The sequence below is a fragment of the Dichomitus squalens genome, assembly GCF_000275845.1.
Source record: "Dichomitus squalens LYAD-421 SS1 unplaced genomic scaffold DICSQscaffold_53, whole genome shotgun sequence".
NCBI lineage: Eukaryota > Fungi > Basidiomycota > Agaricomycetes > Polyporales > Polyporaceae > Dichomitus > Dichomitus squalens.
In genome coordinates this window covers 144,724-172,603 of record NW_006766935.1, presented here as the reverse complement: position 1 = coordinate 172,603, position 27,880 = coordinate 144,724, and the positions used below count along the sequence as shown (strand labels likewise).

At 54.8% G+C, this 27,880-nt stretch overlaps 13 protein-coding genes and 1 non-coding gene across 14 annotated transcripts; 6 read left to right on the top strand and 8 right to left on the bottom strand.

Moving 5' to 3' along the window:
• Positions 1–428: 428 nt before the first annotated feature.
• On the bottom strand, positions 429–1,086 carry DICSQDRAFT_149742 (Tim17-domain-containing protein; the record flags this gene model as incomplete). Its single annotated transcript, XM_007369681.1, has 3 exons — positions 429–593; positions 649–845; positions 918–1,086. 3 exons carry the CDS (start codon positions 1,084–1,086, stop codon positions 429–431), a joined length of 531 nt encoding a protein of 176 aa, XP_007369743.1.
• A 164-nt stretch (positions 1,087–1,250) lies between these two features.
• On the top strand, positions 1,251–3,488 carry DICSQDRAFT_92147 (leucine carboxyl methyltransferase). The gene is made up of 6 exons (XM_007369680.1): positions 1,251–1,577; positions 1,635–1,770; positions 1,828–2,132; positions 2,189–2,337; positions 2,389–2,702; positions 2,757–3,488. The coding sequence occupies exons 1-5, from the start codon at positions 1,269–1,271 to the stop codon at positions 2,543–2,545; spliced, it is 1,056 nt and encodes a 351-aa protein (XP_007369742.1). The 5' UTR covers positions 1,251–1,268; the 3' UTR covers positions 2,546–2,702; positions 2,757–3,488.
• A 282-nt stretch (positions 3,489–3,770) lies between these two features.
• Positions 3,771–4,813, top strand: DICSQDRAFT_111615 (dynactin subunit P25; the record flags this gene model as incomplete). Its single annotated transcript, XM_007369679.1, has 5 exons — positions 3,771–3,815; positions 3,876–4,060; positions 4,136–4,274; positions 4,336–4,438; positions 4,500–4,813. 5 exons carry the CDS (start codon positions 3,771–3,773, stop codon positions 4,598–4,600), a joined length of 573 nt encoding a protein of 190 aa, XP_007369741.1. The 3' UTR covers positions 4,601–4,813.
• A 201-nt stretch (positions 4,814–5,014) lies between these two features.
• On the top strand, positions 5,015–9,284 carry DICSQDRAFT_111612 (uncharacterized protein). The gene is made up of 20 exons (XM_007369678.1): positions 5,015–5,158; positions 5,372–5,561; positions 5,610–5,644; positions 5,695–6,156; positions 6,215–6,273; positions 6,330–6,512; positions 6,575–7,023; positions 7,083–7,198; positions 7,257–7,395; positions 7,457–7,464; positions 7,525–7,539; positions 7,592–7,735; positions 7,791–7,952; positions 8,004–8,038; positions 8,101–8,116; positions 8,166–8,317; positions 8,373–8,419; positions 8,471–8,525; positions 8,576–8,631; positions 8,689–9,284. The coding sequence occupies exons 1-20, from the start codon at positions 5,055–5,057 to the stop codon at positions 9,148–9,150; spliced, it is 2,889 nt and encodes a 962-aa protein (XP_007369740.1). The 5' UTR covers positions 5,015–5,054; the 3' UTR covers positions 9,151–9,284.
• Positions 9,285–10,240: 956 nt separating this feature from the next.
• On the bottom strand, positions 10,241–10,962 carry DICSQDRAFT_92137 (ubiquitin-like protein). Its single transcript, XM_007369677.1, has 4 exons — positions 10,925–10,962; positions 10,759–10,789; positions 10,596–10,695; positions 10,241–10,448 (listed from the first exon to the last, which is right to left on the bottom strand). The coding sequence occupies exons 1-4, from the start codon at positions 10,937–10,939 to the stop codon at positions 10,373–10,375; spliced, it is 222 nt and encodes a 73-aa protein (XP_007369739.1). The 5' UTR covers positions 10,940–10,962; the 3' UTR covers positions 10,241–10,372.
• A 315-nt stretch (positions 10,963–11,277) lies between these two features.
• DICSQDRAFT_t162 lies at positions 11,278–11,350 on the top strand. Its single transcript has one exon. It is a non-coding gene; the product is annotated as a tRNA-Thr (tRNA).
• Positions 11,351–11,415: 65 nt separating this feature from the next.
• Positions 11,416–12,626, bottom strand: DICSQDRAFT_157320 (P-loop containing nucleoside triphosphate hydrolase protein; the record flags this gene model as incomplete). The annotated part of the gene is made up of 4 exons (XM_007369676.1): positions 11,416–11,647; positions 11,703–11,818; positions 11,866–12,540; positions 12,613–12,626. Coding segments are annotated over 4 exons (968 nt in total), but the record flags the coding sequence as incomplete, so codon positions are not given.
• Positions 12,627–12,869: 243 nt separating this feature from the next.
• Positions 12,870–14,226, top strand: DICSQDRAFT_173880 (retrieval of early ER protein Rer1; the record flags this gene model as incomplete). Its single annotated transcript, XM_007369675.1, has 6 exons — positions 12,870–13,052; positions 13,138–13,147; positions 13,202–13,207; positions 13,271–13,460; positions 13,927–14,061; positions 14,157–14,226. The coding sequence occupies 6 exons, from the start codon at positions 12,870–12,872 to the stop codon at positions 14,224–14,226; spliced, it is 594 nt and encodes a 197-aa protein (XP_007369737.1).
• Positions 14,227–14,525: 299 nt separating this feature from the next.
• DICSQDRAFT_157319 (uncharacterized protein) lies at positions 14,526–16,167 on the bottom strand (the record flags this gene model as incomplete). The annotated part of the gene is made up of 3 exons (XM_007369674.1): positions 14,526–15,432; positions 15,856–15,966; positions 16,125–16,167. The coding sequence occupies 3 exons, from the start codon at positions 16,165–16,167 to the stop codon at positions 14,654–14,656; spliced, it is 933 nt and encodes a 310-aa protein (XP_007369736.1). The 3' UTR covers positions 14,526–14,653.
• A 237-nt stretch (positions 16,168–16,404) lies between these two features.
• On the bottom strand, positions 16,405–17,352 carry DICSQDRAFT_69238 (glutathione-S-transferase; the record flags this gene model as incomplete). The annotated part of the gene is made up of 4 exons (XM_007369673.1): positions 16,405–16,494; positions 16,556–17,019; positions 17,084–17,186; positions 17,248–17,352. 4 exons carry the CDS (start codon positions 17,350–17,352, stop codon positions 16,405–16,407), a joined length of 762 nt encoding a protein of 253 aa, XP_007369735.1.
• An 864-nt stretch (positions 17,353–18,216) lies between these two features.
• DICSQDRAFT_183150 (glutathione-S-transferase) lies at positions 18,217–19,453 on the bottom strand. The gene is made up of 5 exons (XM_007369672.1): positions 19,386–19,453; positions 19,161–19,307; positions 19,000–19,102; positions 18,454–18,917; positions 18,217–18,401 (listed from the first exon to the last, which is right to left on the bottom strand). The coding sequence occupies exons 2-5, from the start codon at positions 19,263–19,265 to the stop codon at positions 18,306–18,308; spliced, it is 768 nt and encodes a 255-aa protein (XP_007369734.1). The 5' UTR covers positions 19,266–19,307; positions 19,386–19,453; the 3' UTR covers positions 18,217–18,305.
• Positions 19,454–21,272: 1,819 nt separating this feature from the next.
• Positions 21,273–21,557, bottom strand: DICSQDRAFT_173876 (uncharacterized protein; the record flags this gene model as incomplete). Its single annotated transcript, XM_007369671.1, has 2 exons — positions 21,273–21,442; positions 21,491–21,557. The coding sequence occupies 2 exons, from the start codon at positions 21,555–21,557 to the stop codon at positions 21,273–21,275; spliced, it is 237 nt and encodes a 78-aa protein (XP_007369733.1).
• An 873-nt stretch (positions 21,558–22,430) lies between these two features.
• DICSQDRAFT_111596 (uncharacterized protein) lies at positions 22,431–24,952 on the top strand (the record flags this gene model as incomplete). Its single annotated transcript, XM_007369670.1, has 6 exons — positions 22,431–22,527; positions 22,588–22,641; positions 22,727–22,753; positions 22,814–22,831; positions 22,878–24,068; positions 24,122–24,952. The coding sequence occupies 6 exons, from the start codon at positions 22,431–22,433 to the stop codon at positions 24,595–24,597; spliced, it is 1,863 nt and encodes a 620-aa protein (XP_007369732.1). The 3' UTR covers positions 24,598–24,952.
• A 360-nt stretch (positions 24,953–25,312) lies between these two features.
• Positions 25,313–26,014, bottom strand: DICSQDRAFT_183147 (uncharacterized protein; the record flags this gene model as incomplete). The annotated part of the gene is made up of 1 exon (XM_007369669.1): positions 25,313–26,014. Exon 1 carries the CDS (start codon positions 25,769–25,771, stop codon positions 25,313–25,315), a length of 459 nt encoding a protein of 152 aa, XP_007369731.1. The 5' UTR covers positions 25,772–26,014.
• Between the last annotated feature and the right edge of the window lie 1,866 nt (positions 26,015–27,880).

Below are 27,880 nucleotides of genomic sequence, written 5' to 3'. Positions count from 1 at the left end.
CTGTGCCCGCTTTCCTGGCCATGGTGCATGCTTAGACGCAGATTAATGTCACACGACATTCCGAGCATTTCACGTAAGTCTACGGCGGATGCTGTTCGTGCTGCGAAATGGCTCCCTGCGTCGTAGGGGTCTCCCCCGGACGGCCACGCAGGAACAAACATGCCCTCGCTCGCTTCTAGACTGCAGTCGTTTAGGCGAAGCACTGTGCAGATCCACTCATCTCGACGATCACATTGGATCATGGAACAGATGAACAAAGGTGATATGTTCCAGGGCAAGAACGGGGAGCAGCGTAGAACCATTAGCATGGACTAGAGTACAGGCGTATAAGTTAGATGCGTCGTGAATGTCATGCGGTCTATCTGTATCAATCCTCGCTGAGATAGCGCCATCAGCATCTCGCTGTATGCGCAAAAGACATGCTACACTCACTCAGCGGTTTCTCGTCTGAGGAAGAGGTCAATGGCAGCGGAGAATGCGGCAAAGGCCAGACCACCGCCGACCACCGCTTTTGGACCGGAATTTCGTGCGAGGAGGCCACCCGCGACAAAACCGGCAGCTACAGGATTGACCATGTCGTTTCGTGCTCGATACTGGGCACAAGGCGAGTTGGAAATATGCTTAGAAGATACAGTACGGGCTACTCACCGACTCGATCACACACTCGATACCCGCAAACAATGCGCCGACCTTCCCGAAGCCCTTCCCGCTCCTGTACATGCCCTGCCCCATCTCCTTGAAGATCGCGCGCGCCTTTTGTTGCGTGTTCAAGTTCTGCCTCAGCATCGGATCCTCGTATGCGAACGAAGAGCTCATGAGCGAGAAGAACGCTCCGATGACAAAACCTATCCAGACGCTGCTTGGTCGGTGAACTCCCACCACCGATTCAGCCAGCAAACATAAGCATATGGACATACCTCCACCTCCCGCGATGACTGTCTTCGCAACGCAAGACTCCATGCCCATGGTCATCCAGTCCTGGTACTTCTTGGCCTGCAGGTAGTTCTGGCGCTCCTCCTCTGTGATCCCTGGAGGGAGAGGCTCCTTCCCCGCTGGAAACACCGGCGCAACCATAGGTATGTTCATGGCGAAGCAAGAGGAGAGGACAAGCCAAGGTGGTGCTGGCACACCACCAGAAAATCAAGAAATTGTGCTTTAGTAGTGGGTGCATATGTAAGCGACGTTTCCTCTTCTAGAAAGGCACATTGTCCGGGAAAGTCGGAGCAGCCACTCGCACTCCTCCTCAACATCGCTCGTCGACTACTACGATGTTTCCTCCGAGACAACAATTGCCAGAGGGCGATGCCGCGATACGTGCGACCGACAGCGACGCCGCGGTTGCACGGCTGTCGGCGGTGCACAAAGGATATCTCACGGATCCGTTCATCTCGTCCTTCGTCTCTCGACCGCACCTCCAACAACCTCGGCCACCCCTCATCAACATCGGAACGTACGTGCGATCGGAGGCGTTGGACGAGCTCGTCAATGGGTGGCTGGCGCTATCAGAGCAGGAGGGGACGCAGTGTCAGATCGTGAGCATGGGTGCAGGCAGCGATACGCGTTTCTGGAGGATCGCGGTGCGTGTGCTTCACACAACGTACACGATCAGTCGTTGACCAGGTGCATTCAGGCAGACAGGGCCACACAAGGATACCGTGGCCAAGTACGTCGAGGTCGACTTTGCGGAGAACACGACCAAGAAGGCCATGGCGATACGCAAGAGCAAGGAGCTCAGTGCCGTCCTAGGCATGCCGGAGGACGTCTCGTTAGGTGTGCCCGTCATCCCTCCACACATGGCTGGCATCTGACGTTGCGTATGCTATGCAGCGAATGGAGGTGCTGCGCTGCACTCGCCCGTGTATCATCTCCTTGCCGCGGACTTACGCACCCCACCTGCCGAGTCTCTTGTCCCTCTTCTGACCGCTGAGCCCCAACCCCTCCTATCCCCTTCCGTGCCCACCCTCTTGCTCTTCGAATGCGTGCTCGCATACATGAGCCCAGCTGCGGGCAACGCCCTCCTGCGGTGGTTCACCGACTACTTCTCCGCTCCCGGTGCGGTGCTCGGATGCATCGTCTACGAGATGTTCGCCCTGGAGGACCCCTTCGGGAAGGTCATGGTAAACAATCTGAGGGTGAGCACGCACTCCAAGCCTTTGTGCGCAGTCCCGGTACCATGATGCGGATTAAGGCCCGGAACGTCACGCTGCCTGGTGCTCAAGCCTACCCCAGCTTTGCCTCCCTGGCCAACCGCTTCCTGCAGCACGGCTGGGAGATTTCTCGGGCAGTAACGTTGAAGGACATCCGGAGGGAGTTGATCGAACCCTCCGAGCTACAACGGTGCGCCCCGCCCCATCTGAAGTGGACATGTTTGACTTATTTGCGTGCCAGAATATCCCAGCTGGAGATGTTGGACGAGATCGAAGAGCTTGAGTTGGTCCTTGCCCATTACGCGATCACTTGGGGCGCGAAGCTGCCTCCTAATGCTGTGGCGTTGAAAGCTAAGTGGTCGGAATGGAGTCTCAGGCGAAAAGTGAGCGACGAGTGAGCGTAGGAACATAGGTAGATTATCCAACATGTATGATACTGTGGCCGCGTTGAGCGAGGTTACTTGCTGAGTATCGTGACACGCACCTGACGCATCAATCCCTCGGGCGGGTCACCGTATGGGTCTGCTCAGAAGCTCCTGATGCACGTTGAAATAACTATGGTTCACGTTCAGGAACCAGGGCCTATTGAGAGGAAGCAGGGTCACTCACCGCGCAACCTGCCCGACCTCCTTGCACGTCCCGAGGCCATTCTCGTCCCAGCTGACGATCCACCTCCCCAGCAAGTCCCCGTCCTTCGTCCTCGTCTCCGCGATTGTCTCCTTTCGCGGGATCAGCCCCTGGGCCCGCGCGCTCGTGACCTCCGCGTCGGGCAGCTTGAACGCCTCTGCGAGCTCCCATGTTGCGAACGGCCTGCTGGTCGGGACAAGGAACGCGGTATCGAACACCGTCGTCACCCGTTTATGCAGCCCCAGCGTGAGCGTCGTCATCTCTATCGCGCGCCCCGCAACCGCACCCGCTGGCTCCTCCTTGCCTGCGCCCTCGGATGGGAGACGGCGGAGGGTGGTGACGTACGGCCGGCCGCACCAGGCGACGAGGAAAGTCGAGACGCCCGAGGTGGCCATCGCGATGCCGGCGAGGGCGAAGCGGCCGGCGACGGGCACCGAAGATGTCGTCTCCAGGACGAAGATGAAGGGCGTAAGCGCGAAGGTGAGCGTGAGGGAGGAGAGGGAGAGGATTTTGAGCCGGCGGAAGGTCGTCGTCAGTGGGCCGTGGTACTCTTCATCTTCTGGTAGGTCGTTAGCGGTGGCGGGGTGCTCTTCCGGGGGAGCTTTTGGTGCGTCAGAGATTTGCGAGGCGGTGGGAGGTGTCCTGCTCTCCGTCGTAACTACTGTCCGTCGTCGCGCGAAGAACGAGATGAGATTGCTGCGCGGCAAGGGGCCGAGAGGCTTTGGGCGGGATAGAGTGGTCAGGCCGCGTCGAGCCGAGAACGCTACGGCCTGACAAGGTCGTAAACAAGTAACTGCACGGATGAACGACGGGCCCGACGGCCTCATCGTGGGCAGGTTGATGGGAGGAGGGAATGCAGTTGCACGGACCGCGCGCATACGCCGATCGCGCCAGGCTGCGCACGCGCATCAATCCTGTGGCGCTCGGTGTCTCGGAAGTTGTCCAAGCTTGCTCTCGACCTCGAACTCGACCTTGACTTCGACTTTTCCAACACTCATGGACTTGCCTATCTATTACACGAGGGCGGAGTACATAGAGACGGTAGGTGAATGGAGTTGTTCCATCCTTGGATTGTATCTGCTGTATTGACTGTATGCGCAGGACACGGGGAACAAAGTCTCTCGTAGGGCTACCATCTCCGGCCCCCAGAATATCATCCTTGGAGGCAAGACTATCATCGCAAGTGGTGCCATCATTCGAGGCGACTTGAGGCGGACTGGCCCCGGACATGCTGTCGTAATTTCGTTAGGGCGATATTGTCTCATAGGTGAGGGGTGTGTCATGAGGTACATGCTCCTCACAACATCGATGTCTACGTCGCCCACACTAGCTCTTTCTCTGATGCACTTTCTGTCTTGCAGGCCGCCATATAAGACGTATCGGGGCAACTTCAACTACTATCCTATGAAGATTGGAGACCATGTTCACATAGGCGCAAATTCTATCGTAGAGGCTGCGACAATCGGGAATCATGTCGAGATAGGGAAGAACTGCATCATCGTATGTTCAACTGCTTCATATCTTGCGGGCAGAATCCTGACATACCCATGCTCGAACGTAGGGGAAGTTCACGATCATCAAGGACTGTGCAAAGATCGCCGACAACACAGTCATACCGCCAAACACAGTCGTGCCAGCTCTAGCGTTGTTTGCCGGCTCACCAGGTACGTTGCTCCTCACATTGTCGCCGCTGTCGTGGTTCTATTCCGACATCGATTTGAACAGGTCGGTTCGTCGAGGATCTTCCAGAGTCCACGCCTGAAATGGTGGAGGCACAGACGAAGCAGTACTACACCCGCTTCCAGCCACTGCCCCAGGAGCGATAATCGATGGCTCGTGTCCTCCGGCACATATACCCTCTCCGCTCATACCCCTAAGTCGAACGCTCGGCTGACCCTTCTGTTCATGGCGTGCCTTGCACGCTACTGTGCTTCGGCCAGTCGTTTCGTGCATGAATTCCCATCGTGCAGATCCTCCGTCCCCCAAGACCCTTGTATATCTGGACGCATATATCCAACTGTAGTACTCATTAGTAATCCGAATGCCATATGTTCGTCGACTGTCATTCAAGGCAGGCTATATGCGCGTCGGTGAGGTTGCCCAAAAAGGACAGGCGCCATCCCGGGGAGTTCGCGTTCGGCGGCGAGCACATCTTGCTCTTCGACCCCCACGTTTCGTCCACCGTCTTCGCTGGATTCTCTTGCAAATGCTGCGCTCATATAGCTAACACACGCCCTATACCGCGACCTACTGTTGTTGCTGCCTGCCCCCCAGCAGGAAATGCCCTCGCTCCATAGCCGTATGTTTCTCTATGCTCGACTCGGCAGCCTCAAGAGTTACATATGGAAGCATCTCAACTTCTATCGCGTACATCTGCTATTCTTGTGAGTGTTTTAAACTTTTTCAAGGATCTTGGCTCGGGAGTGTGGCGATGATGTTGGGAAGGGTAGGCTGAGGTTGAGGGAAGGGATTAAAGGAGTTGTCGGCCTAATTGAGGTGATATAAAGGATTTGAAGATTGAGCAATGACGGATTCATCGCTGCCATGGTCGCGGTCGATCCTGGATGGAACAATGCACTCATCGGTCGTCCATGTAGCACCTTCACGCCGTTGGTATTCTCCGGCATCCTGTATGCGGCCAATACCGACTTCCATGTCTCCTATGTCGACTGCCTGTTCAATTGCGTCAGCGCGATGACCGTTTGCGGCCTCGCCACTGTGGATCTGAGTGGATTGACGGGGTTCCAGCAAGTCTTGCTGTTCATTCAAATGTGCTTGGGAAGTCCTGTAAGCAACCATTGCTCCGTGGTAAAACTGAGACTTACTCCATGTCAGGTCCTCGTATCTCTAGTAATCGTTTACATCCGGAGGTAAGCCCGCCCGACGATCGTTTGTCGCTGAAGACTCACCACGATTCAAGAACTTTCTTCGCGAAGAAGTTCCAATACCTGGTAGAGGCTGAGCTCGCGCGCAGGGCGGCGCAACAGACCGGTATGGCGGTAGACGTGAAGCTGAAGCCCTGGTGGAAGAAAGTGCTGCAGATCTTCAGGCTACCTTGGAGAACGCGATTACGCTCGTTCAGCGACGTTGTCGTGCAGGAGCCCGTCAAACGTGGTGGCGGCCGCTATAGTCTCCGCCCCGAGATGATTCGGCGAGTTGAAGGTGCTCCGAAGCTGGTTGACCCTAGCGGATGGATCAGTGCGGGTGTTTCACAGCAACCGTCAGAAAACGCTACCCCGAAGGGAAACACGGCTGCGGCGTTTTCGGCGGAGAGCAACCATGGGATAACAAAGGAAAGGTTGAGTACAAGCTCAGGAGAGAATACGGACTCGACTGGGGTAGAGCGGGGGGACGACCATTCGCAGATCCCTGAACAGGAGACGTATGTACCCTTCCAGACCCCGGCCGAAATTAGTGCTGAGAAGCCACCTTTATGGTAGTCCTGAGCGCCGATCCACTGATATGCCGCCAGCACAATCTCCAGGAACTTCACCGATTAGTGCGTGGTTATACTTAATGATCGTCCTACGCCACATTGAGCCACCCAACGTCCAGGTGCTCCTCCGATTCTGCGGACTGAGACCGTTCATCGACAAGGCCGAGGACCCCTACTCCCACGTACACAGACGGTGGAGTTTGCAGCCACTCCTCAAGCTTTCGCGCTGGACCGAGGCTTCAGCCCCGTTGCCCAATCCTCATTAGAAGACGACATCGCCTACGGCACGTCTCACGCACGTCGTAAGCTGACTCGCACTCTCCATCAGCGTAAAGCCCTCAGTGAACCTAATCACATCATGTAGGGTCTATGTCACGTCCGACGATGTCGCGGCGCACAACGTCGCGTCCGACGACGCTGCGACCCGCCATGTCGCGGTCCATGGGCACTATGCCACGCTCGGGCACAATCATGACCGCCGCGTCGCACCCGTACAGCGAGCCACCGAGACGCACGATGCACCGAGGGTTCGGAGGGTTTCCGATGCCGCACGAGCTCTTGGGGCGACTATTTGGACGTGCGTTTCCCCAGCTCGAACGCAGATTGACGCGAACGATCACCATTCCACGGACGCGGACGATCGCGTCGGAGCGCGGTGCGATCCCGCCTGGATCTCGCCCGGTACCGTATATCTCATTCGAGGCGGTCGTCGGGCGCAATTCTGTGTTCCAGGCTCTCACTCAAGAGCAACTGGAGGAGCTGGGAGGCGTGGAATATCGTGCGTTGACGGCGCTGTTATGGATCGTCTCTCTGGTAAGGTGGACCTTCTCCCCTGCTGACGCTGCTCGCTGATTTCGTAATGGGGACGGCAGTATCACTTCGGGCTGCAGTTGCTTGCTTTTGTTGTAATTGCCCCATACATGTCTATCCACAGATGGCAAAGCGACCTCAACCCTCCAGCATTGCACAAACATGTCGGTTCGGCGTGGTATGCGTCTTGAGCCTTGCGGGCCGTAGGCTTGCGCTAAATAAATTTCCTTTCGCAGGTTCTCCGCATTCCAGGTCGTGTCGGCATACACGAATACCGGAGTGTCCCTCGTCGACCAGTCTATGATTCCATTCCAACGAGCATACCCTATGGTTCTCATACTGCCATTCCTCATTCTAGCCGGAAACACTGCATTCGTGCGTCATTAGCCTTTGCTTTTCGATCTGGTCCTAACTGCTCACATCTCTCCCACGTCAGCCTGTCTTGTGAGTTTGACTGACTGCTTCTGCGTAACGTATCTGAGTGTCTTCCCGCTTGAATTTTAGCTTGCGCTTCGAGATGTAAGCATATATACTGTTGCCTGCAACGGGTGATCTAATGTCCTGTTCTCAGATGGATACTTCGGAAACTGGTCCCACGTCGTTCGCGGTTGAGCGAGACGCTCCACTTTCTGCTCGATCACCCGCGCAGATGCTTCGTGTATCTCTTCCCCTCCCATCAGACCTGGTTCCTCTTCACCGTTCTCCTCGGTCTAACGTGAGCTTTCCTCCGAGCTAAAAATGTTCCCCGTGCTCACAGACCGCCCATGCAGCTTCACGGATTGGTTTTTCTTCCTGGTTTTGGATATCGGTAATCCTGTAATCGAAATCATACCCTTTGGGATACGATTCCTGCTTGGATTTCTCCAAGCGACGGCCGTCCGCGCTGCCGGTTTCGCTACCGTCACACTGTCGGCACTAGCCCCTGCCGTGAAGTACGTCCACGTTACGTCTCCCGGTTGCACTTTGTGCTAACGTCGCCACAGAGTGCTGTATGTGCTGATGATGTATATCAGCGTATGTAAGTCGATAGTCATCTCCAAGCATAGTGCATTCGGGCTGATAGCTACCGGTATCCTCCAGACCCGGTTGCTATGAGGTGAGATCATGCAACTAGATAGCTTAGCGTGTATCTCATAATTTTTCAGCGTCCGATCTACGAACGTCTACGAGGAGAAGTCACTTGGCATCTTCAATGACGACGACGACGACAGCGAAGCGGGTTTCAATCCAACAGGTAATCGCGCCACAGTGTGGGGGAGATATCTCGCCATGCATGCCCGGAAGCAGCTTTCATTCGGTGGGTTGACATATCTCCTGTAGTCGATGACGTTACTGATTGCGTTTCCTGCTAGATATGTGGTGGCTAGGCTTAGCTCTCTTCCTTGTCTGTATCATCGAGGTACGTCTCTGGTGATGGCACGCCGCTGCACTCGACTGATCCTCCGCACAGAAAGATGGGCTTGAGGATGAGGCGAACAGCTCTTGGTTCAACATCTTCAACATCCGTAAGTCTGAACATTCTCCGGCATGGTATGATCCTAACGCAAGCGTATAGTGTTCGAGCTCGTATCGGCGTATGGCACAGTCGGCCTAAGTCTCGGATTACCTAACGTTAGTTCCCATACCTTTCCTTGTTATGGAAGTGGCTGGCTAATCGTTCTGCGCCAGGCTAACTACTCGTTCTCCGGTGCGCTTCGACCACTGTCGAAGCTCATCATTTGTGCGGTCATGCTGCGAGGCCGTCATCGCGGTCTTCCGGTGGCTATCGATCGTGCCGTAATGCTACCCATCGAGTTCGGCGATCACTCAAGCAATAGCTTCGGAGACGAGGCCAATAGTACCAGAGACTACCTACCCCGCCGGTTCTCGACCATGGACGCCAACTCTGAACATAGTCTCGAAGACCTCGGGGTGGGAAATGACCGCGACCGCACTCGCACGCTAGATCGCACATATACACAGACCATGCCTCGCTCCGGAGCCCCGCTGAATGCTGAGGCTCCGCTCGGGCGAGGCCGTGACGCCGGGCCGAAGCGGGTGTCGATACACGCAGACACGATGCGTGAGCTCGAGAGCAGGGTGAACAATGTTGTAGACCAGCAGATACACAAGAGCGGACTCGCGACATGACATGACATGACATGACATAATATCTACTATAGACGGGGATTCCGTGCGTGTCCCCCACCTCTAGATTAGCCTACCTGGTCTCTTATCCTTATTGCTTTGTCTACGATCTACACTCTATGCATTGTAATGACGCCACACACAGTACCACATTCGCGTTTACCAGCTCAGGCGTGAAGTGAGTCCCTGATCCGATGCCCTGAAGAACTGCACAACTGGTCCAGCGACCGACCCGCCAAGTTGTGGACTCGTGTTTGGGTGCTGTCTGCGCTGACCAGTACTATGATGGGAAAAAACTGGTGCATATGTAAGTCAAGCTGTCAGGACTGAGAGATAGGGGCTAGGCGACGCTAACCAGTGTCCTAAAGATATATAGAACGGTCTCATGTATCTTTGCATATACGGCATCGAATGCATCTAGGAACGGCTGTCAAGGGATGTGGGATCTACTTAGCAGGTCTTGCAGAATTTAGAGCTGAAGAGTGGTGCATAGGAGCTCGGATCACCGTGGTCGAACGTACACAATGACGGTCGACTAACCGCCGACCGGGCACTCGCGGAATCGCAATACCGTTCTGAACGGGGTGGAAAGCAAAGTCCAGTGAGCTGCCCTGCTCTGAGAACGTTTACGATTTCACGCAACTGGCTATGTAGCAGGCTGCGTAACCACGTATTCACGCAGTCAATTGATGGCGAAGCTCGCCAAGCTCTGTGTGTATATGCAGCCACGCAGTCGTGTAACTGCGCGTCAATTGTAAGTTGTAACTGGAGCGCCCTCCGGCAGGAGTTCGGCGAAGGGCAAGGCTCAAGTCTATGCACCCTGCAACGCCCTTGAGTAGATTCATTTTGCGCGCATCGAGAACCGGATGAATAGTGAGAACTATTTAGATTATAGTTGATCTACATTGCGCAAGGAAAGAACTTCGTTGTAGGGGCCATTGAGAACTAAGAATAGGATACTTAGCGTCGCTTACCCGACTCTGCGATTACACGACTGCACGCTTGTGTTGTAACTGCGAAAGCGAACGCGCGACTGCGTGCATTCGTGGCTACGTAGCCAGTTGCGTGCAATCGTAAACACTCTGGTCTATTGATACATCTACATCACAAGTACTACAATCGCAGCTCACTTTGAACAATCAATCGGCCTCGCGGACATGAGGCATGAGGATGGGATGCCCCGAGAAAACAGACTACGCCGCACCACACAGCGGCAGATCGTCGACTAATACATCTCAAGACTCATGCCGTCGTGTATCTCATAGTCTGCGAGTGTGATATGGTCCTTGTAGATCGTGTACCTGGGATGGACGGGACGTTAGCTCTGTGTCGCGGAAGAAGGCGGTAATGATGGGAGGGACGTCCGCAGGGAGGATAAACTGAAGGAAGAGGGCGAATAGGGAGAGGCAGCGCTGATTGAACAGCATAGAAAAGTCGGAGATGCACACCATTTCTTGAGCTGGATCTTGGACGGATCCGTACCCGTCTGGGCCGCGATGAGCTTCTTGAGGTCGCCAACGGTGTCGTCTGGACTGCACTTGACGCGCACTACACGCATCCTTGCGCATCAGTGCACATGTCCTGCAAGGCGACGGCGATAGGGACACGCACCTTTGCGCCCAAGCCGGTCGTTCGCGATGACCTACAGCATGCCAACATCGTGCATCCAAATATCCGGGAGGAGCGTCCAGGGAAGGTGAGATTCGGTGGTGAGATTCAGTGGCAGATCGACAACCTCATCAGTGTGCCGTTTTGCTCGGTGTGTAGTACCACTCACTTCAATGAGAGGCATACCGTCGCAGGAAAACCGGGAAGGAATAGATGACGGTCCAACGTCAAAACGAAGCTGAGGTACTACGGCCCGATCAGGCATCACAGGCGCCCATACACGAAAACGCGAACTTCCTACCAATCTCTTGGACTCCTGACGCCACAGAGCTGCCACCTCATAGCAGGTCTTATGCCATTCCTTCAAATATGCTACTTTTCAATTCATATTTTCTACGATATCCTACACAGCGTGCTAGGTTTACTGAGGGACCTAGTGAGAGGCCGTTGTGCGTTGTAAAGTCCTACACCCGGATATCATTCCACCAGATCGGGGACATAGTGGAAACCATCGATGGCACCTCCCGTTTAGCTCAGCTGGTAGAGCGCATCACTTGTAATGATGAGGTCAGTCGTTCGAGTCCGCTAATGGGAATACGACGGTCCTCCTCCCTCTTTTTCCATATTGACACCAAGTCCTGAACGCCAACCGCAACGAGTCGAGGAATGAGCTGCGCGCGTTTGATAAATACTAAACATACACATAAACATACATGTCGATCCCTTCATTCAGAAGTTATCTACCCTTAACACTTCTCGGCTTTCTCCTATCTGGATACGCAGCCCGCGCCCAATCCACGGCGGCAATTTGCGGTGGCCCGGGCTTTCCTCGAAGCCTTCCGTTACACCGTCTCCAAAGAAAACGTACCCTGGAATATAACGGTCCACGAAGCTGTATCATTGTGGACCATGAGCGCTCTATAAGATGGGCTTTGAACGGCACGTACGCTTCTACTTGCTCGTCCGTCATACCCTTGCCGCCGTTGCGAGCTTTCAAATTATGTTCCTGCTGCAGCCTCCACTTGTATATGTGGGTGTACGGGTGCTCATCAGGAGGCTTTATCTACAGAGCCTGTCAGCGCGAACGGTGAAAGTCCCAGCACCACATACCTGAATGAACGCGTCGAGTGACTCCCACCACGAAACGTAACTGCTCAGACGCTCGTTGATCTCGAGCACATCCTCCACTTTGTATCCTCTCTTCTCAAAGAATCCCTCGTCGAGCCCAATAACAGGACGCACGAACCGCCGTTCGACCTCCTCGCGCGAGATGGGATAGAAGCCTACGCACCATCCTTCGAAGAGCACGACGTCTACGGGAGGACGCACAATTGTGCCTGAGGGAGCGCGGTCTCCCTCGCCGTTGAACAGGCTCTTGTCAAAGCTCGGGAGCTCGACTTGCGCGTCGGGACCAGTTAGATCGTTGATGCCCCTCAGCTTGGTGAGAACTTGTGTCCCGAGGGGCACGTCATGCGTCCCCGGCTGACCGCGCCCCCTGAGAAGCGGATTGTGGGGGTGAGCCTGTGCAAGTGATACGAGGCCATCGTGAGGGAGGTAGAGGTCGTCGAGCGAGAAGACCGCAACAGAGAGGTTATGCGGCGGGGATTGGAGGGCGTCACGGAGGAGCGAGGTGAGAAAGGTCTTCCCGCTGCCTTGCGGCCCCTGTACGCCGACAATCAGAGGTGGTATTGTGCGTCCCGCCGCGTCCTTTCCCGCGTGTCGCGAGCGATGTGCAGAGAGCTGGGTGAGTACGTGAGTGCTCATATGGCCTATGGCCTCCGGAGGCTGCGATTGACACATGTCCAGAAAGAACGTTCAGCTCAGTATCGCATTATAAGCAATGCACTTCGTACATACTGTTTCAGTCATCGCGACTATTTTGACCGCTTGTCATACTCATACCGTCGTCGTGGTCTCAGCGAGAAGGCCGTGAGCTCGCGCGCGGCCCGGGACATGCCCTAGGCGGAAAATTCCGCGCCTACGGAGTCTTCGTACACGTTGCTCTCACTCCCTCTGCCACCTCCCGTTGCTTCTCCTCCTCTGCTCCTTACGTCCTTTTGCTGGTCGGCTTCTCCTTGGCTTCAGGCGCAACGCTAGCAAAGACATTGAAAATGATGTCCTCATCCGACCCCGAGGCCTCGGCGGGTCCTCTCCAACCGCTGGCTGTACACTATGCCAAGGCGAAGCGACAATACCAGCAATGGCTGGATAAGGTCACCCCGTTCGTGCTATACAGGTGGCTGGGGACTGCGGGACTGCTCGCCCTGTTCATACTGAGGATAGTCTATGCGCAAGGAGTGAGTTTGTTTTCGATTCTCGCGGGTGGGACGTGTGCCTGACGAATATACGTGCGTCTCCTCTCCTGGGTTCCCCTGTGATCAGTGGTATATTGGTACGTGGCGTCGCAATGAGTAAGCCTATGTGTATACTCAAGTTTATTTCACAGTATGCTGTGAGTTCCTTAGTCTTAGAGAGGAAAACAAATGAGAGCGATGTTGACCCTCCTCGGACACAGACGCCCACGCAATCTACCTCCTCAACCTCTTCCTCGCCTTCCTTCAGCCCCGCTTCGACCCATCGCTTCAGGAAGACCTTCTAGCGGACGAGATTGAAGAGGGTGGCGAGTCCGCGGCTTCGCCTCTCCCCTCTTCGCGCGATGACGAGTTCCGCCCGTTTGTCCGCCGTCTCCCCGAATGGCAGTTTTGGTGCGTTATTTCCCCTCTATCGCGGCGGTGTAGCTCCACGATGGGCAGGACACCTGTTTCTCGAACAGGGAAACACGGTGAAAACACGTCTGAAAGTTTGATGTTCGTCGAAAGTTACCCGGGTATTCGGGGGAGTGGGGAATGAGATGACTCCTGGAATCAAGAAAGAGGGTCTGTGTATTCAGAAATGGGAAACTCCAGCAAAACACGCGGAAAACTCCCTGGTCTGCCATGCTTACGCCTGCTTCCGTGAACTTTCCCATTGCTAGTCACATGGAGCCTCTCGCTTGCATTCAGGAAACAACCAGGAAATATGTCGTTCTCCGTTCCCTCCGAACACCTAGGGAACCCTAGCGAAACATCAACCCGTCAGACCTGTCTTCACACTGTTTCCATATTAAGGAAACAGGCACTTTGTCCGTCGTGCTGGAGATGTTGACGGAGTTGCTAACATGCTGCTGCACAGGCTATCTGCGACACGCGCAACCGTGGTCGCCATCTTCGCGACCTTCTTCGAAATGTTCGACGTGCCCGTATACTGGCCTATCCTCGTCGTCTACTTCTTCGTCCTCTTCCTTCTCACCATGCGCCGTCAAATACAGTGCGTATCTCCCTCTCCTGTCACCCAGAGATAGCCCCCAGGGGTGCTCGCAATCTGTGTGACCAGCCGCTGACGTGTTCCCGCGTATTTCCCAGGCACATGATCAAGTACAAGTACGTCCCCTTCGACATGGGCCGCAAGGTCCGCTACGGTGGTCAGAGGTGAAAAGGCTCGGGGAGCATACGGGTGGGTTGGATAGACTCTGGAGTTGGGTGGTCTAGGTGTGCACCCTTCCCATCGATATGACCGCGGTCTCCGTTGGGGCGGTGCGATGTGCTGCAGGAGGCCGAGACGCACTTGCTATGACATAGAACGATTGCTACGCCTACTAGTACCATACAAGAGTGCCATGTTCTCTTGATCTGAATACGTTTAATACAGAGGTCTGTACGTTCTGTACGACCAGTTGCCAACCATATTCGCCTGGTCAGTCTGCAACCTGCGACGGGAACACTAGTAATCTCGGAGATCAACAGGGTATCTAGTGCAGTCTAGCACGTTGAAGCGCTACCAAGACACTTGCAGTACACAATGGTCATATCAAAAGGCCCAAATCCAGAGTCACAGTCCAGATGTACATCAAGATGCAATTTCAGAACAAGAACGGAATGACGACCTTGCGCTCCTTCGGATAGTCCGGGAACTTGCCATGGTACCACTTGTGCCCCTTGTACGCCCGCGGGAGCATCAGCCACACCTCATTGAAGAAGAACAGCCACGGCGGGCTGACCGTCGCGACGAACGCCCCAACCGACGCGAACGACGGAGCGGGTGAGGCCGCGAGCGCGAACCCGAGCCACTCTACCCACTCGCAGAAGTAGTTCGGGTACGAGATGAAGCGGTACAGCAGCCCGTGCGGGACCGCGTAGTGCTCCTGACTCGGCTTGTCCTTCCCGTTGTTCGCGTCGTCGGCGGCGGCCTTCTTGGCGTTGCGGCGGATGTTGAGGAGGATCTCGTCGTGCGCGACGTTGCCCGCAAAGCCCGCCGCCCAGAGGGCGAGCCCGAGCCAGAACGTCGGGCGCGCGAAGGCGTCGGCCAGGAAGGACTGCGCGGGCGGGGAGGAGAGGTATGTGCCCATGAGCGAGCCGTTGATGACGTTGAAGAAGACGGCGGAGACGGCGACCATGAGATGCGACTTGGAGCGCGAGGGCGTGCGGAGGGGCGAGACGAGCGCGCGGTTGAGGTAGTGCGTCACGAAGAGGAGCGCGATCAACGTTGGCGGGTGCGCCGGTGAGAGTGGCGGGGCGTTGGGGAACAGACGTGTGGGGGAGGTAAGGGCGAGAGTGGAGGTGGGGGAGAGAGGGGAGCGGAGATAGGAGTTGGAGAAAGCGACGAGGGCGACGAGTTCCATGGCGATCCAGGAGCGGATGCCTAAAGACGTAACGTGTTAACATGAAGTTACGGCATGCTTAGATGTCGAATATTTCTGGCCACGATGTGGGAGGTGCCAACTCGCGCGTGTTTTCATGTTTTGGGTGCACAAGTGCAGCAGGTGGTTCTTAGGGACCGCTGGCACTGCCTAGCTTGTGCTGGTGGGAAAGAGCGGGTTATATGGAGGGCGGATCCCGACGGTGGCCCGCCACAAACTCTATCGAGGAAGAATAATAGCACGTAGGAAAGCACAGTCGTGGCGCATTGAGGGTGGGCGCGAGCCCGCCCAATGCGCGCAAGGACTGTGCTGTCAATTCAAGCAGTCTCGAAAGACACCCAAGCAAAATTCAACCAAGGCCACCGTGGCCAGGATTGCCCGGAAGACCCTACCCTATAGAAGGTGCGAGTGAGATTGTCACTCACCATCGACCGTGAAGATACTCTTCGTTGATGGGCTAAACCGTCCAAAAGGCGCATCGTAGAAGAACGTCGGGGGAAAGAAGAAGGGAGGGACTATGGCAAACCATTTTCGTGCTCCTACATAGAGACTATCATGTCAGCTGAAGTTTGTGCCTTCCCACTTCCAGCTTATAACCTCGATGCTACCATAGCTACAGCTTGCAACTCTGCTCAGGCATGATGCGTCCTATACACCCTCCTTGCCAACAAGAGCAGTCAGACAATACACTCACCTTCGTAAAGTGTTCGCGCCGTTTGCAAGTCCAGATTCGCCATCGCTCTTGAGTTCGAGACGAGACTCGGATACTTGAGAAGATAGCAACGACAGTACTACATACATGGTTGTAATCACCGCGACGTAAGTGGCGCTATTTGTATTTGTTAGGATCCAAAGCCTCCGCCTTCCGCTTTCAGACGCTACTTCCTGTCATCAAACCTGGATTCCTACTCCTATTCTCTTTTGCAATCATGAACGAACGCTTCGGTCGAAATTCCTGTTTAACCGATAACAGTTCAGAAAGTTCTTCCATCCCTCGTCGCCTTCGCTTGCTCGCTTTGCGCCTCGTCGCGCAAGTATCGCCCATATATCTCCGCGTAATGCTCCTTGTCCTGGTAGCCGCGTCAGCAACTCCGTTAAACATCAAGGTGCAAGCCAAAAGCGCACACTGCACGTCCTCACTACGCTGTCCCTCGTCTCCAGCTGGTGCGCGTACTCTTTCCATCCCTTGCCTACCGCGTCCCTCGAGTAGCCCCGGTTCTCCGCCAGGATATAGTCGCGCACAGCCCACGGCGCGAGTGCAACGTCTACGAGCGTAAACTCTTCGCCAAGGAAGTACGGCCCTTTCACCTGTTCGCTCAGCTTCAGTAGCGCGGTATAGTACTCCTCGAGCGCCTGCTGGCGCTTCTCAGGCTCCTGCGCCTGGACGAGGCGGAAGAACCCCGGCACGATGACCTTGGAGACGTGGTCGACCCAGATGCGGACGTACGCGCGATCGAAGGGATCCTTGGGGAGAACATGCGGGGCGTGGTCCGGGAAGGCGTCCTCGAAAAACTCGCAGAGGATAAGGGACTCGTATAGCGCTTTGCCCTTGTACTCGATCGCGGGGACGAGACCCTTCGGGTTGATGTCTGTTCCGAGTGCCCGGAGATGAGCCTTGTCGACTTATCAAGTGAAATCGGAGAAGGCGCGTACCGAGGAAGTGCTTCTCTTTCTTGTATGGGTTCACCTCCTTGTATTCGTATGGTATACCGCGCTCTTCGAGTGTGATCCAACCGCGCTGGACGAAAGGGCAGAACTAATAGGAGCAGAGGGATCAGACTTCGCATTGATGTACAGATTCAATGATACGAGCTCACCCATCCGGCGTAGAAAACAAGGTCTTGCGGCTCCTTGTGCTTCTCCACTGTCTTCGCAGCCTCGCCGGTGGCATGAGGGAGTATCTTGTCGTCTGGCATGCTCATGTTGGACTTGATGCTCGCTTGGCGTATCTTATTGTAGAGGAATCTGTAAGTAGAGAGGTCGATGTGCAGATCGTACAGATGTCCAGTGGTGGGTACTCATAAAACGAGTTCTCAACGTAGAGTTCATCAATGACGCAAGCGGCCCATCTCCCGACTTCGGCGATGACGTGAATTCAGTATCATGATACAGCACAGACTTCATCCTCTTGCCCGTCCTCACCCTCCTCCGAGTCCTTTCAAATCTCACTGTCGCAGACTGTCGCGCATCTTCCCCGTCTGGTCTTCAGGGGGGCCTTGCTGTATGGGCATCATGAGAATGCATGCGGGCAACTTAGCGCGAAGGTCCAGGTGAGAAAATATTGGAGACCCTTCTGCGCTACGTGTCATGTCGATACTAATTCCCAGACAAACAGAGAGACATACAAAGACCATTGGGAGTTTTATCATCGACACGCTGCGTAGCCCACCAAGAATGAATAAATGAGCTCTTTTGCCCGGAGTTGTGTCGGCAGACGACCAGCTGCAGCATGCCTGCTTGTCGCTTTGGCCTTAGCGAGCGTGGCCTACCCAATCGGTCGATCCGCACTCGTCACTCCGCTTTGACTCTTGAGTCCCCTCACCGCTATGACTATGAAGTTTGGCCCGGCTCGCTTTACTTCACCGCTGACGAAATGGTACCATATTCTCGTGTCGGTATTTTACGCACCGCCACTAGCTAACGATTTCTCCCAACTCAAGACACCTCAAACTTGGGATGAAGATGTGTATTGCCTCGATTAGGTGCACTGCATCATGGAGAAGATCCGGAGACCAGACTTAGACTCGCTCATAGGGAAAGGTTCACCCTGCAATCAAGATTCGTGAGACTGATAACTTCGCGCTTGCGATGCCACAAACGGTATTGTACATGAGCAGGTTCGTATGATCTTCTTGTGACGACGCTGGCTGGTTGATCAGAACGAACGTCCAGCTCGAATTGCCTTCGCCGCCTCGCTCTGGGCTTCGTCGCGGAGATATCTACCATAGATCTCGGTGTAGTAAACACGATCCTACAATAGCGGTGAGCTTCCGTCCCAGCATAAAAAGCGACAACAGACTCACGCTTTGCGTCCTCAGCACACTCTCGCGCGTCTCCAGTTGTACGGCATATTCCTTCCAGCCATTGCCAACAGCCTCACGACTGTATCCCCGGTGCTCTGCGACGATGTAGTCTCTGACAACCCACGGGGCGAGGGCGACATCGACCAGCGTAAACTGCTCTCCGAGAAAGTATGGACCCTTCACCTGCGCACTGATAGTGCGGAGCGCCTTGTTGAACTCCTCGAGATACTCGCGCTGCTTCTGTGAATCTTGTGCCTGGACCAATCGCATGAACCCGGGGACAATTTGCTTGCTGACATGATCGGTCCAGAGGCGAACCAGGGCTCGATCGAATGGATCGGACGGGAGAATGTGGGGTTCGTGGTCGGGGAAAGCGTCTTCAAGAAACTCGCAGATGATGAGTGATTCGTATAGAGCGCGACCCGTATACTCTATCGCCGGAACGAGACCCTTCGGGTTGATTGCTATAGAAGCAAAAGTGGCACATTGATTGTAGGCCCCGTGGTTTAGTATGAGACAGACATGAAATCCACTACATATACATACCAAGGAAATGTGGCTCCTTCTTGTACGGGTTAACCTCCTTGTACTGGTAAGGGATACCACGCTCCTCGAGGGTGATCCACACTCGTTGTACATATGGGCAGAACTATAGACATCCAGACGATCAGATTTCCGTGTTGGATCAGATCAGGACGCGTACTGACCCATCCCGAGTAGAAAACTAAATCCTGCGACTCCTGATGCTGCTCGACGGTTTGCACAGCGCGCCCAGTTGCAATAGGGTGGATTTGCTCATCTGGTAGACCCATCGCAATGATTGTCACAGATGTACGGATGTCGTGAATCTGAACCTGCGTTGGATGGGACGAGAAGGAAACAACGTTGGTCAGCACCTATGGCTGTTCCGCAGAACCTCGGAAAGGGCTTACTCATCTAGCAGTTGCGCAATAGGGGACCATTCCCATATGACACAGTCACAAGTCTCTTGACGGATCCAACCTTGCTCAGCTCGCTTAGGCTGACAGGCTTTCGATTCGCGATGTATAGTATACAGCATTTTGAAAAGTTACCCGAAGGATCGCTGTTGCGTCGGTTGTTTGTGATCTAGAGTAGTACACGGCAGGCACGGGCCAAATTCTTGTGCGAAGAAAGGCGAGAGAAACTTCGGGACAGTCTTAAATTTGCCCGGAAACATGACATCCATACCGCATGACGCAACAATTTGACTTTCTCTACGCCTTTCTAAGAATTGATCCTGAGAGAAAACTACACCTTTCCTGCACGCTCGCCCCGTCAGAGAAAATGACCGGGAAAGGTCAGCTTTCACAGGCTGAGCTCCAGAAAACCTTTGTGAAAGCTAATCACTAAGTCCCTTTCTCCACTCTGGCGAGTGGCACGCCAAAGTTGTTCTGTTGTATGAGAAGAATTGTATGGTATTTTTCTGTGAAAGTCATCCTATACTCGTGGGAGAAATTGAGGGAATCTCAGCTGTTCAAGTTAGGACTGTCCCGGAAAATCTCTTGCATTTCACAGGGTTGAATTAAACGCCCTGTCTGTCGTAGTAGCAGCACGAGCTGGTAACGATCCCCTTGCCCGGGACAAGCTGCCGGTAAGCCGGATCCTCGAGTTTACTACCTGCTACCCAGCCCGACATACTATGCCACTTCGCCGGTCGGGTGAACTCACTCAGAACTACATGTATAGATAAGTGATGAGCGGTCGTTCACGACTTCATAGACACATGATGTGGAAGCTCATTTGCAGAACATCCAATAGGCCAACGAGCAAGGACTGACGTGGGTTCCTTATGCTACATTTAGGTATACTAGTACTATAATACGGTTTGTGCAGGCATCTTAACATTTGAATGCGAAGATCTCCATCCAAGCCATCACCTTGACATCCCAGTCGTTGTGTCATTGTCGAGGGTCCGCGAAGGTATAACTCCTACGAGTCACCCTGCATAACGGTTGCAACATTGTACACAACGTCAGTCATACCGGACTATAAATAGCAGGATCGAGGACGCACCCTCGCACAACCGGATGGGCCTGAACATGCCATGTTTCTGTTCATGGCCAATCTCTCCGCTTGCCGGCTATCTATGGCGGAGACTGTCCCCATAGCATTTCCAAGTCAGTTGCCGGACGGATATTCTGTCGTTCACGCAAACGCACCAACCGCAGATATCATTAGGAGGATGAAGGCAAGGGTGCTGAAGCGAGCGTGCATTTTGAAGTGCAGGAGAGTCGTAGAGGATTCTGTCTGCTCTGCAGAGCAACGAGGTATGGGAGACCGGGGGTTTGCTTGGAGAGGATGACAGATGTAGTAAAGGACAGGATGCCAGAGGCGAGTCCTATGCGCTGGTAGGTCCTAGAGGGTTTGGGTCTGCTGTCACCACAGGCTTTGCCTTTCGAACCAGTCTACCCGATGGAGCTTCCCACATGCCTTGTACTTGGTCGTCGTTGACTACAATGTCTCTACCTCCTACTAGTTGAATCTCCTCAAGTTCAAGTAGGGAACAAGGTCGCGTGGGAATGGACGGGGAACGAGTCGTGCTTTGTCCTCACAAGCGACGTCAAAACCCTTCTCAGAGTCTCTACATGTCCTGTCTTCCAGCACTTTCAACGGTCGCCTTGAGATCTCCCGTGACCCTTGTCAACTGCCTTGAGCGGTCAACGGTCTCTGTGCCGTCGCACCTGACAAGGAAGCAGCGCTTTCATCCCCGGACATGATTGAATTTCTGTTTCGTACAATCCACACTCGTACACCACTCCATGAACCCCCATTTCTTCACAGTGCAACTAACCCATCATTCAAACAGCCCCGAAGCGTCTATACTTCCATCCAGCGAAGGTATGTGATGGTGACGGTCTCGAAAGAGACAGATGGGGCGGTGGACAGGCGAAGCAATCCAAGCTATCGTCGCACGGCACGTAGTCCAGCACGGACTCGGGACGCTTCCGCTCTTCTTGAAGATAAAACACTATGTTGGTTGTCAGGAATGGTGTGAGCACTTTGTCGTATGACTTACGCGCAGCGTCGAGGTCGTAACCGAAGATAATGCCAAATGCGGCTTTGAAGAAGTCGGCGAACGCCATGGCGGTGAATAGGTCCTCAAAGTTTGACGATTGACCGGGCTGTGGTGCGTATGCAGTCGGGGGGATCGCGACTGTGAATGTGAGTTCGACGAGCAAGGCATCTCACTATATACTGCAATGCGCAAGGCAAAGGTCTTTGTGCTACGGTGAGGACGATGACGGCGACAACGCGTGTCCCGCATGTGTTGATGACTACTTGAAGAGCACGCAGGTTTTCCAACCATTGTGATAACGTGGCACGGGAAGGCAGCCGTTCGAAACGAAGAAAGGCAAGAATCCTTGGAAGGACAATTATCGGAGCCAGTGACAATGCCTTGACCCTGTTTTTTCTTGGTTTCCCCTAGACCAACGTGAGAGGCTCACGGACAAAGCATCCTGTCAGGGACTGTTAGCATGGCCTTTGCGCCGCGCTAGTGAAGGGGCCTTGGATTCGAGGGCACCCGAGGATGTCGCCGTAAGTTGGATAGTGCAATCACTGCTGAGGAAGAGAACCCTGATTAGACTGGTCTGTATCGTCGACAAGGCTAGAACACACTCGCGGCACTAGTACCCGTCACCTATTGATTTCAGTCTCCTCATTAAGAAGTCGATGACGCCTCTCAAGCATACATTCCGGGGTGATGGAAGATGAGGGAAGAATGGTAGGAAGACAGGACCTGAAACCGTAGTGATACTTAAATAACAGTCAAGTCAAGCTACGGTGGGCCTTTTCGGAGTTACAAAATATCTTACATGTACTCCGTACATTATGAAGTCCGAAAGGGTCTCTTATGATTCAGGGTAAATCGCTGTTTATTGGAATAGCCGATCCTTGTAGGGCGACTGCACACTCTGATCTGAACCACCACCACCGCCGTCCTTGTACCTGCAATCATGGCTTTCGGCTTGACGATGGGCACGGAGCGTGCGACGGCGCTTCAGAATGCGATCCAGGACGAGCTCATGAAGCGGCAGTATAGCACAGAGCCAGGTGCGGGCGCAGTTTACTTCCCGGTGTTCGTCAAGACTGACCTAGCATAATTCGGACAAGACCCCGTCATGGCCGAATATATCACCATCATGGTCATCAACAATAAAACGGCAGGTAAGCTGCCCCTCTGGGCGTGTTGGGCTCACCGTCGCTCGCGCTTGGGAGCGGGAGAGGGCGACAAATACTGACTGCCCTTCAGCCCAGATCACCTCAGAACTAGAAGACCGTGAGCATCTCCCGCCTCATCCTTGTTAGTTAGCGTGCTGAAGAGTAGGGAATACGGTAGTCATTGGTTCGGATTTTGGTACGTCGCACTTTTCCCTTGTGATACCTAACTCACACGTCCGCAGACGCCAGTTTCGTCGACTGGCTTTTCGCGGAAGCCGGGAAGGGTGCCCCTGAAGCGGAGGCCCCCGCCCCACCAGAGCCCTCAACATCGATACAAGCACCCGTTCGCGACTCGCCACCCCATCAGGCAGCTGACAACCGTCGACCTCCGAACGGCCCTCGTGCAGGCGCCCCGTTGTACCAGCAAGCCCTGTCTCAAGCTATTCCGTCTACATCCCCCCCTTCTCAGAAACGAACCGCCTCAGCACGTTCTCCGTCGCCGGGTGGACACCCTCCCGCGAAGTCACGACGCACAGACTTGCCTACCGGTCCGCGCGCGATGTTCCGGGAGCGTGATGGACACGGTCCCGGCGGTTCGCGCAGTCTTCTCGACCGTGTTGGCCCCAGAGGCGGTCAGGGACCTCAGAGTTACCCGCGCGACGATGTCCAAGCGCGTATCGACAGCATCACCAATGGCCCGGGCCCCGACCCGAATATGATGATGATGAACGGTGGCTTCCCTATGGGAGCCATGCCCGGGATGGACATGGGGGCGATGGCTATGGCGAATCCGTTGATGCTACAGGAGCTGATGATGAGCCAAATGGCGATGATGTCGCAAATAGCGGGCGCTATGGGTATCATGAACCCCGCCACGGGGCAGTTCATGAACAACGGGTTCCCTATGCAGCAAGGGATGGGGGACATGAACGGGTTCAACAACGGGATGGGCGGTCAGATGGGCCAGGGAGGTGATGGAAACGGACGTGGACGGGGAAGGGGCCGGGGAGGGCCGACGAGGGGAGCGGGACGTGGACGAGGAGGACATACTGGACACCACGTCGGTGAGCCGTCAGTCAACGATGGCACACCAGCTCCGGCGTCGGCTGCACCCACACCGCAACCTGTTGCGTCGATACTGCCGTCGAAATCTGCGCCCTCCACGCTGGTAACGCCTATCCCTATCACACCAACTTCGTCCATGGGCTCCGCGCGTCCCGGATTCGTACCGCCAGAACGTCCTCAGTCGCCGACGCTATGCAAATTCGCCCTCAAGTGTACGAACCCCGTCTGTCGATATTCGCACCCATCGCCCGTCGCCACAGCCGAGAGCGGTATCGTCCTGAGCAACGATCCGTGCGAGAACGGCAAGGATTGCAAGGACAAGGACTGTATCAAGGCGCACGTCAGCCCTGCCGTACTCAATATCAGTGGTGAGTGTCTACGATCCACTTTGTTATCGCATCGGTCTCATATCGCCCTGCAGCGGAGGTGCCAAAACCTCAAAGCTACGTTCCTACTCCCGCTCCGACGCCGCAAGGGGCTACCCCCTGTCGTTACGGCGCCGCGTGCACCCGTCCCAGCTGCACCTTCTCCCACCCGCCACGTCCCTCCAGTCACCATGCCTCCATCCCGTGCAAATTCGGCACCGCGTGTACGCGCGTCACCTGCCCTTACCAGCATCCTGAGGGTCGTGTCCTGCCCACATCTTTCCATCGCGGTCTAACGACGAGCGGTGGACTGGTTAACGTGCCGAGTCCGGAGACCGGCTCGATTGGCGCACAGAGCCACCACAAGAGCGTGACGTTCAAGCGGCCAGACGGGACGCCGACGACGGCGGCGGAGCTGGAAAAGAAGGTGAAGGAGATGGAGGAGCGCAAGAACGAGGCACAGAAGGCGATCGCGCAGGCTCAGGCGGGCAAGAAGGACGACGCGTCGCCTACCGTCCCGATCTCGGCGTGAGCGGGGGCCGCGTCGCTCTCCTTTTGTCATGTCTTGGAGTACTCGCCTTGTGCTAGCGCGCATATCGCTCAATGCGAACCCGGCGGAAAATGTTTCTTTTGCTGTTGTCTGTTGTGTCCGCGTTCTATGGACGAACCGTAGATGTCCTCTGCTGAGCTGTAGTATGTTACTTACTCGTCATTCGTCACGAATGTTTGCGCTGCTTCCACCCTTATCCCTCTCCTCTCTATCACCACCGTTATCTGGAATGTTTGTGCGCATGCACAAATACTCGTATTACTTGGAGGATCGGGCTCAATGACAAATCTCAAGGGCAGTGCTTGGCGCATTCGCCTGGACATCCAAGTCCTCTCCATCGCCATCCTCAGTGTCGGCGTGAATTGTGTCTCACAAGCTAAGTTGTGGGACGGGGGGTGAGAGTGCATTAGATCTTGCCGAGCATCAGAGGATGACGAGACCTTCTATCATGAGCGGTAGCAGATAGCCGTCTAAGCACTACTACGGCAACCAATAAATCTCATACGACGAACTAGTTACATAGATGACTATGATGTTGAACCTTTCAAGAGCTGCATGATATTACAGGGATGCACATGTGGACCCAATAGCACAATCAAAAAAGCGCGGATACATGCCGGACTGTACCAGAGTCGCAGCAGTTTCAAGGGAACCCTGGCGACGAAGAAAGATCAAAGGTACATTGGGGACTTCACGCCTATGGTATCCAATAACTGTGATACTGAGGAACAGGGGGCATAGACGGTGTCGCGGGGCATAGAGGCATGAGGTGTGGGGGCAAGGTTGGCTCCATGACGAGGTCCATAGCGGGCGCTGCAAAATTGGGGAAGATGTCATACCTGACCGAGTCAGGTACTCCTGGCGGGGGAAGGTAGAACGCGTTGTGGAGAAGTATGGGAAGGTCGAGGGACTTCTGGACACCCGGCAGTGGGAACGCGTACATTGGGTACGGACCATCGCCTGAGAACTCCCTCGGAACCTTGGCCTTCATCGCTGCGATGCTCTGGCAGACGGTGCTGTCGAAGCTGAGGTGGCCGTCGAGCAGCTTCAGAATCATGTCCTGGTACGCAGTAAGTTGTAATGGAGTGCAGATGGATGGGGCGAAAGCCTCGGCCATGGTCTTGACGGTGCACGATTCATCGATGCACACCTTCATGGCGATTGCGAAGGTGTGATGAAAAGGTAGTGGAACGACAGGGGTTGGGCGTCGAGGTCATTGAAAAGGATGATGAAGTGTCCCTTGAGGATCCCGATGATATAAAGCGCGGTGTAGAAGGCTGTGTCCTCGGAGTCCAGCATACGCGAGCCGTACAGGATGCCCTCGATGAACGTCGCAAGAGGAAGCGGAACCTTCGGTGGTGGCGTGTACTGCGGAAGGCCACCGTGGAAATGGTGTCCGATGAATCGTTCGGCAACAACCCCCAAGAATTCTGCCGTAGGTCGAGACGCCATGGGTCCAGAGGGAGCTGACTATTGTCGGGGTGAAGGATGTCGACGAGAGGATAGCTTACTTGGTCAGAAGAGTCCAGGCTGCCATCTTTACAAGTCCCTGGGCTCATTGATAGACAAGGTCTCGCTTTGGTTGCGCTTCGCATCATATCTCGCGGCCAAAGTGTCATTCATGAGGACGTTGGTCAGCGGTGAAGTAAAGCGAGCCGCGCCAGACACCATAGTCACAGCGGTGAGGAGACTCGAGAGTCAAAGCGGAGTGGCTCGTGCGGATTGGCCGATCGGGTAGGCAACGCTCGTTAAGGCCAAAGCGACAAACGAGTCGTTTTAAGAGCGAATTCTATTGCTATAGACATACCTGTTGGCCAGTGGGCATGACTATAGAACAGTAACTCAGTACGCGTTGTACGCGGGACTATATGTATATTAATAGTACCTATAGAACAGTAACTACAGAGTACTAATCAGTATAAGTATACGAAGTAATCAACAAACATATACTCACCTCAGTACGCGTTGTACGCGGGACTGAGGTGAGCTAGTACAAGTCGAAAGTACTAAATACTAAACTTAACAAGACATTCTTACTACAAGATAGGTGAGACGTCGTACTCGAGAACAAAACGAGGTGAAACCACCCAAGCGGGACAAGGCGGGACAAGGCGCGTCAATGGCGCGACAAGACTTGTCCGCCCGAAACGCACCACGCTTGCCTCGCCATACACACTCCAACACTCCCCCTCAAGCAGGTGCGAGACCGAGAGCAGCAGCAAAATGTTTGACCTTGATGGAGGGGAGCGCCTTCGTCAGGATGTCGGCCGTTTGGTCGTCGGTAGGGCAGTAGATAAGCCGAATGTCGCCAGCGTCGATGGAGAAACGAATGAAATGGTACCGGATATCGATGTGCTTGGTGCGCGCGTGATATGATCCGTCCCTCGTGAGTGCGATGGCCGATTGGTTGTCGCTATGGAGGGTGGTCGGCTCGGAGGACGGGGAGAAGATTTCGCCAATGAGGCGATGAAGCCAAATGGCTTCCTTTGCGGCATGTGTTGCGGCGACATACTCGGACTCGGTGGTGGACAGCGTGACAAGCTCCTGTTTCTTCGAGGACCAAGAGACCGCACCACCGTCGACAAGAAAAACGTACCCGGTGATGGCCCGCCTGTGCTCCTGTGAGGCCCCGTCCGCATCCACAAATCCCTCCAGCTCGTTTTTCCGCGCTCCGTAGACCAGCGACAGGTTTCTTGTTCCGAGGAGGTACCTGAAGACCCGTTTCACCGCCTCCCAGTGAGTCCAGCCCGGGTTCTCCGAGTACTGCGCCAGCGTTGTCACGGCGAACGCGATATCGGGCCTTGTGCCTAGGGCGGCGTACATCAGTGCACCAATGGCCTCTCGGTACGGGACGCGCTTCATGCGCGCGACATCGATCACGGTCTTCGGGCAATGCGCCTTGGAGAGCATGACGTGTGGGTCCATCGGGGTCGAAATGGGCTTGAGGTCATCGAAATTGAAGCGCGTGATGATCGCATCGATGTACGAATGCTGCGACAAGGAGAGTGTGCGCGCGACAAAATCGCGACTGATCTTGATGCCTAGAAGCCAGCTTACCGGACCCAGATCCGTGAGCTTGTACTTAGTCGCGATACGTTTTTGTAGTCATCGACTTGGGAGCGGGAGTCACCTGTGATCAGGCAGTCGTCGACGTGGATGGCGAGTATGACAAAATGTTTGTCGCGCTTGTAGAAAACGCCGTAGTCGGCCTCTGTGCGCATGAAGCCCAGGTCAGCAAGTGCGGCGCAGAGGGTCTCGTACCACT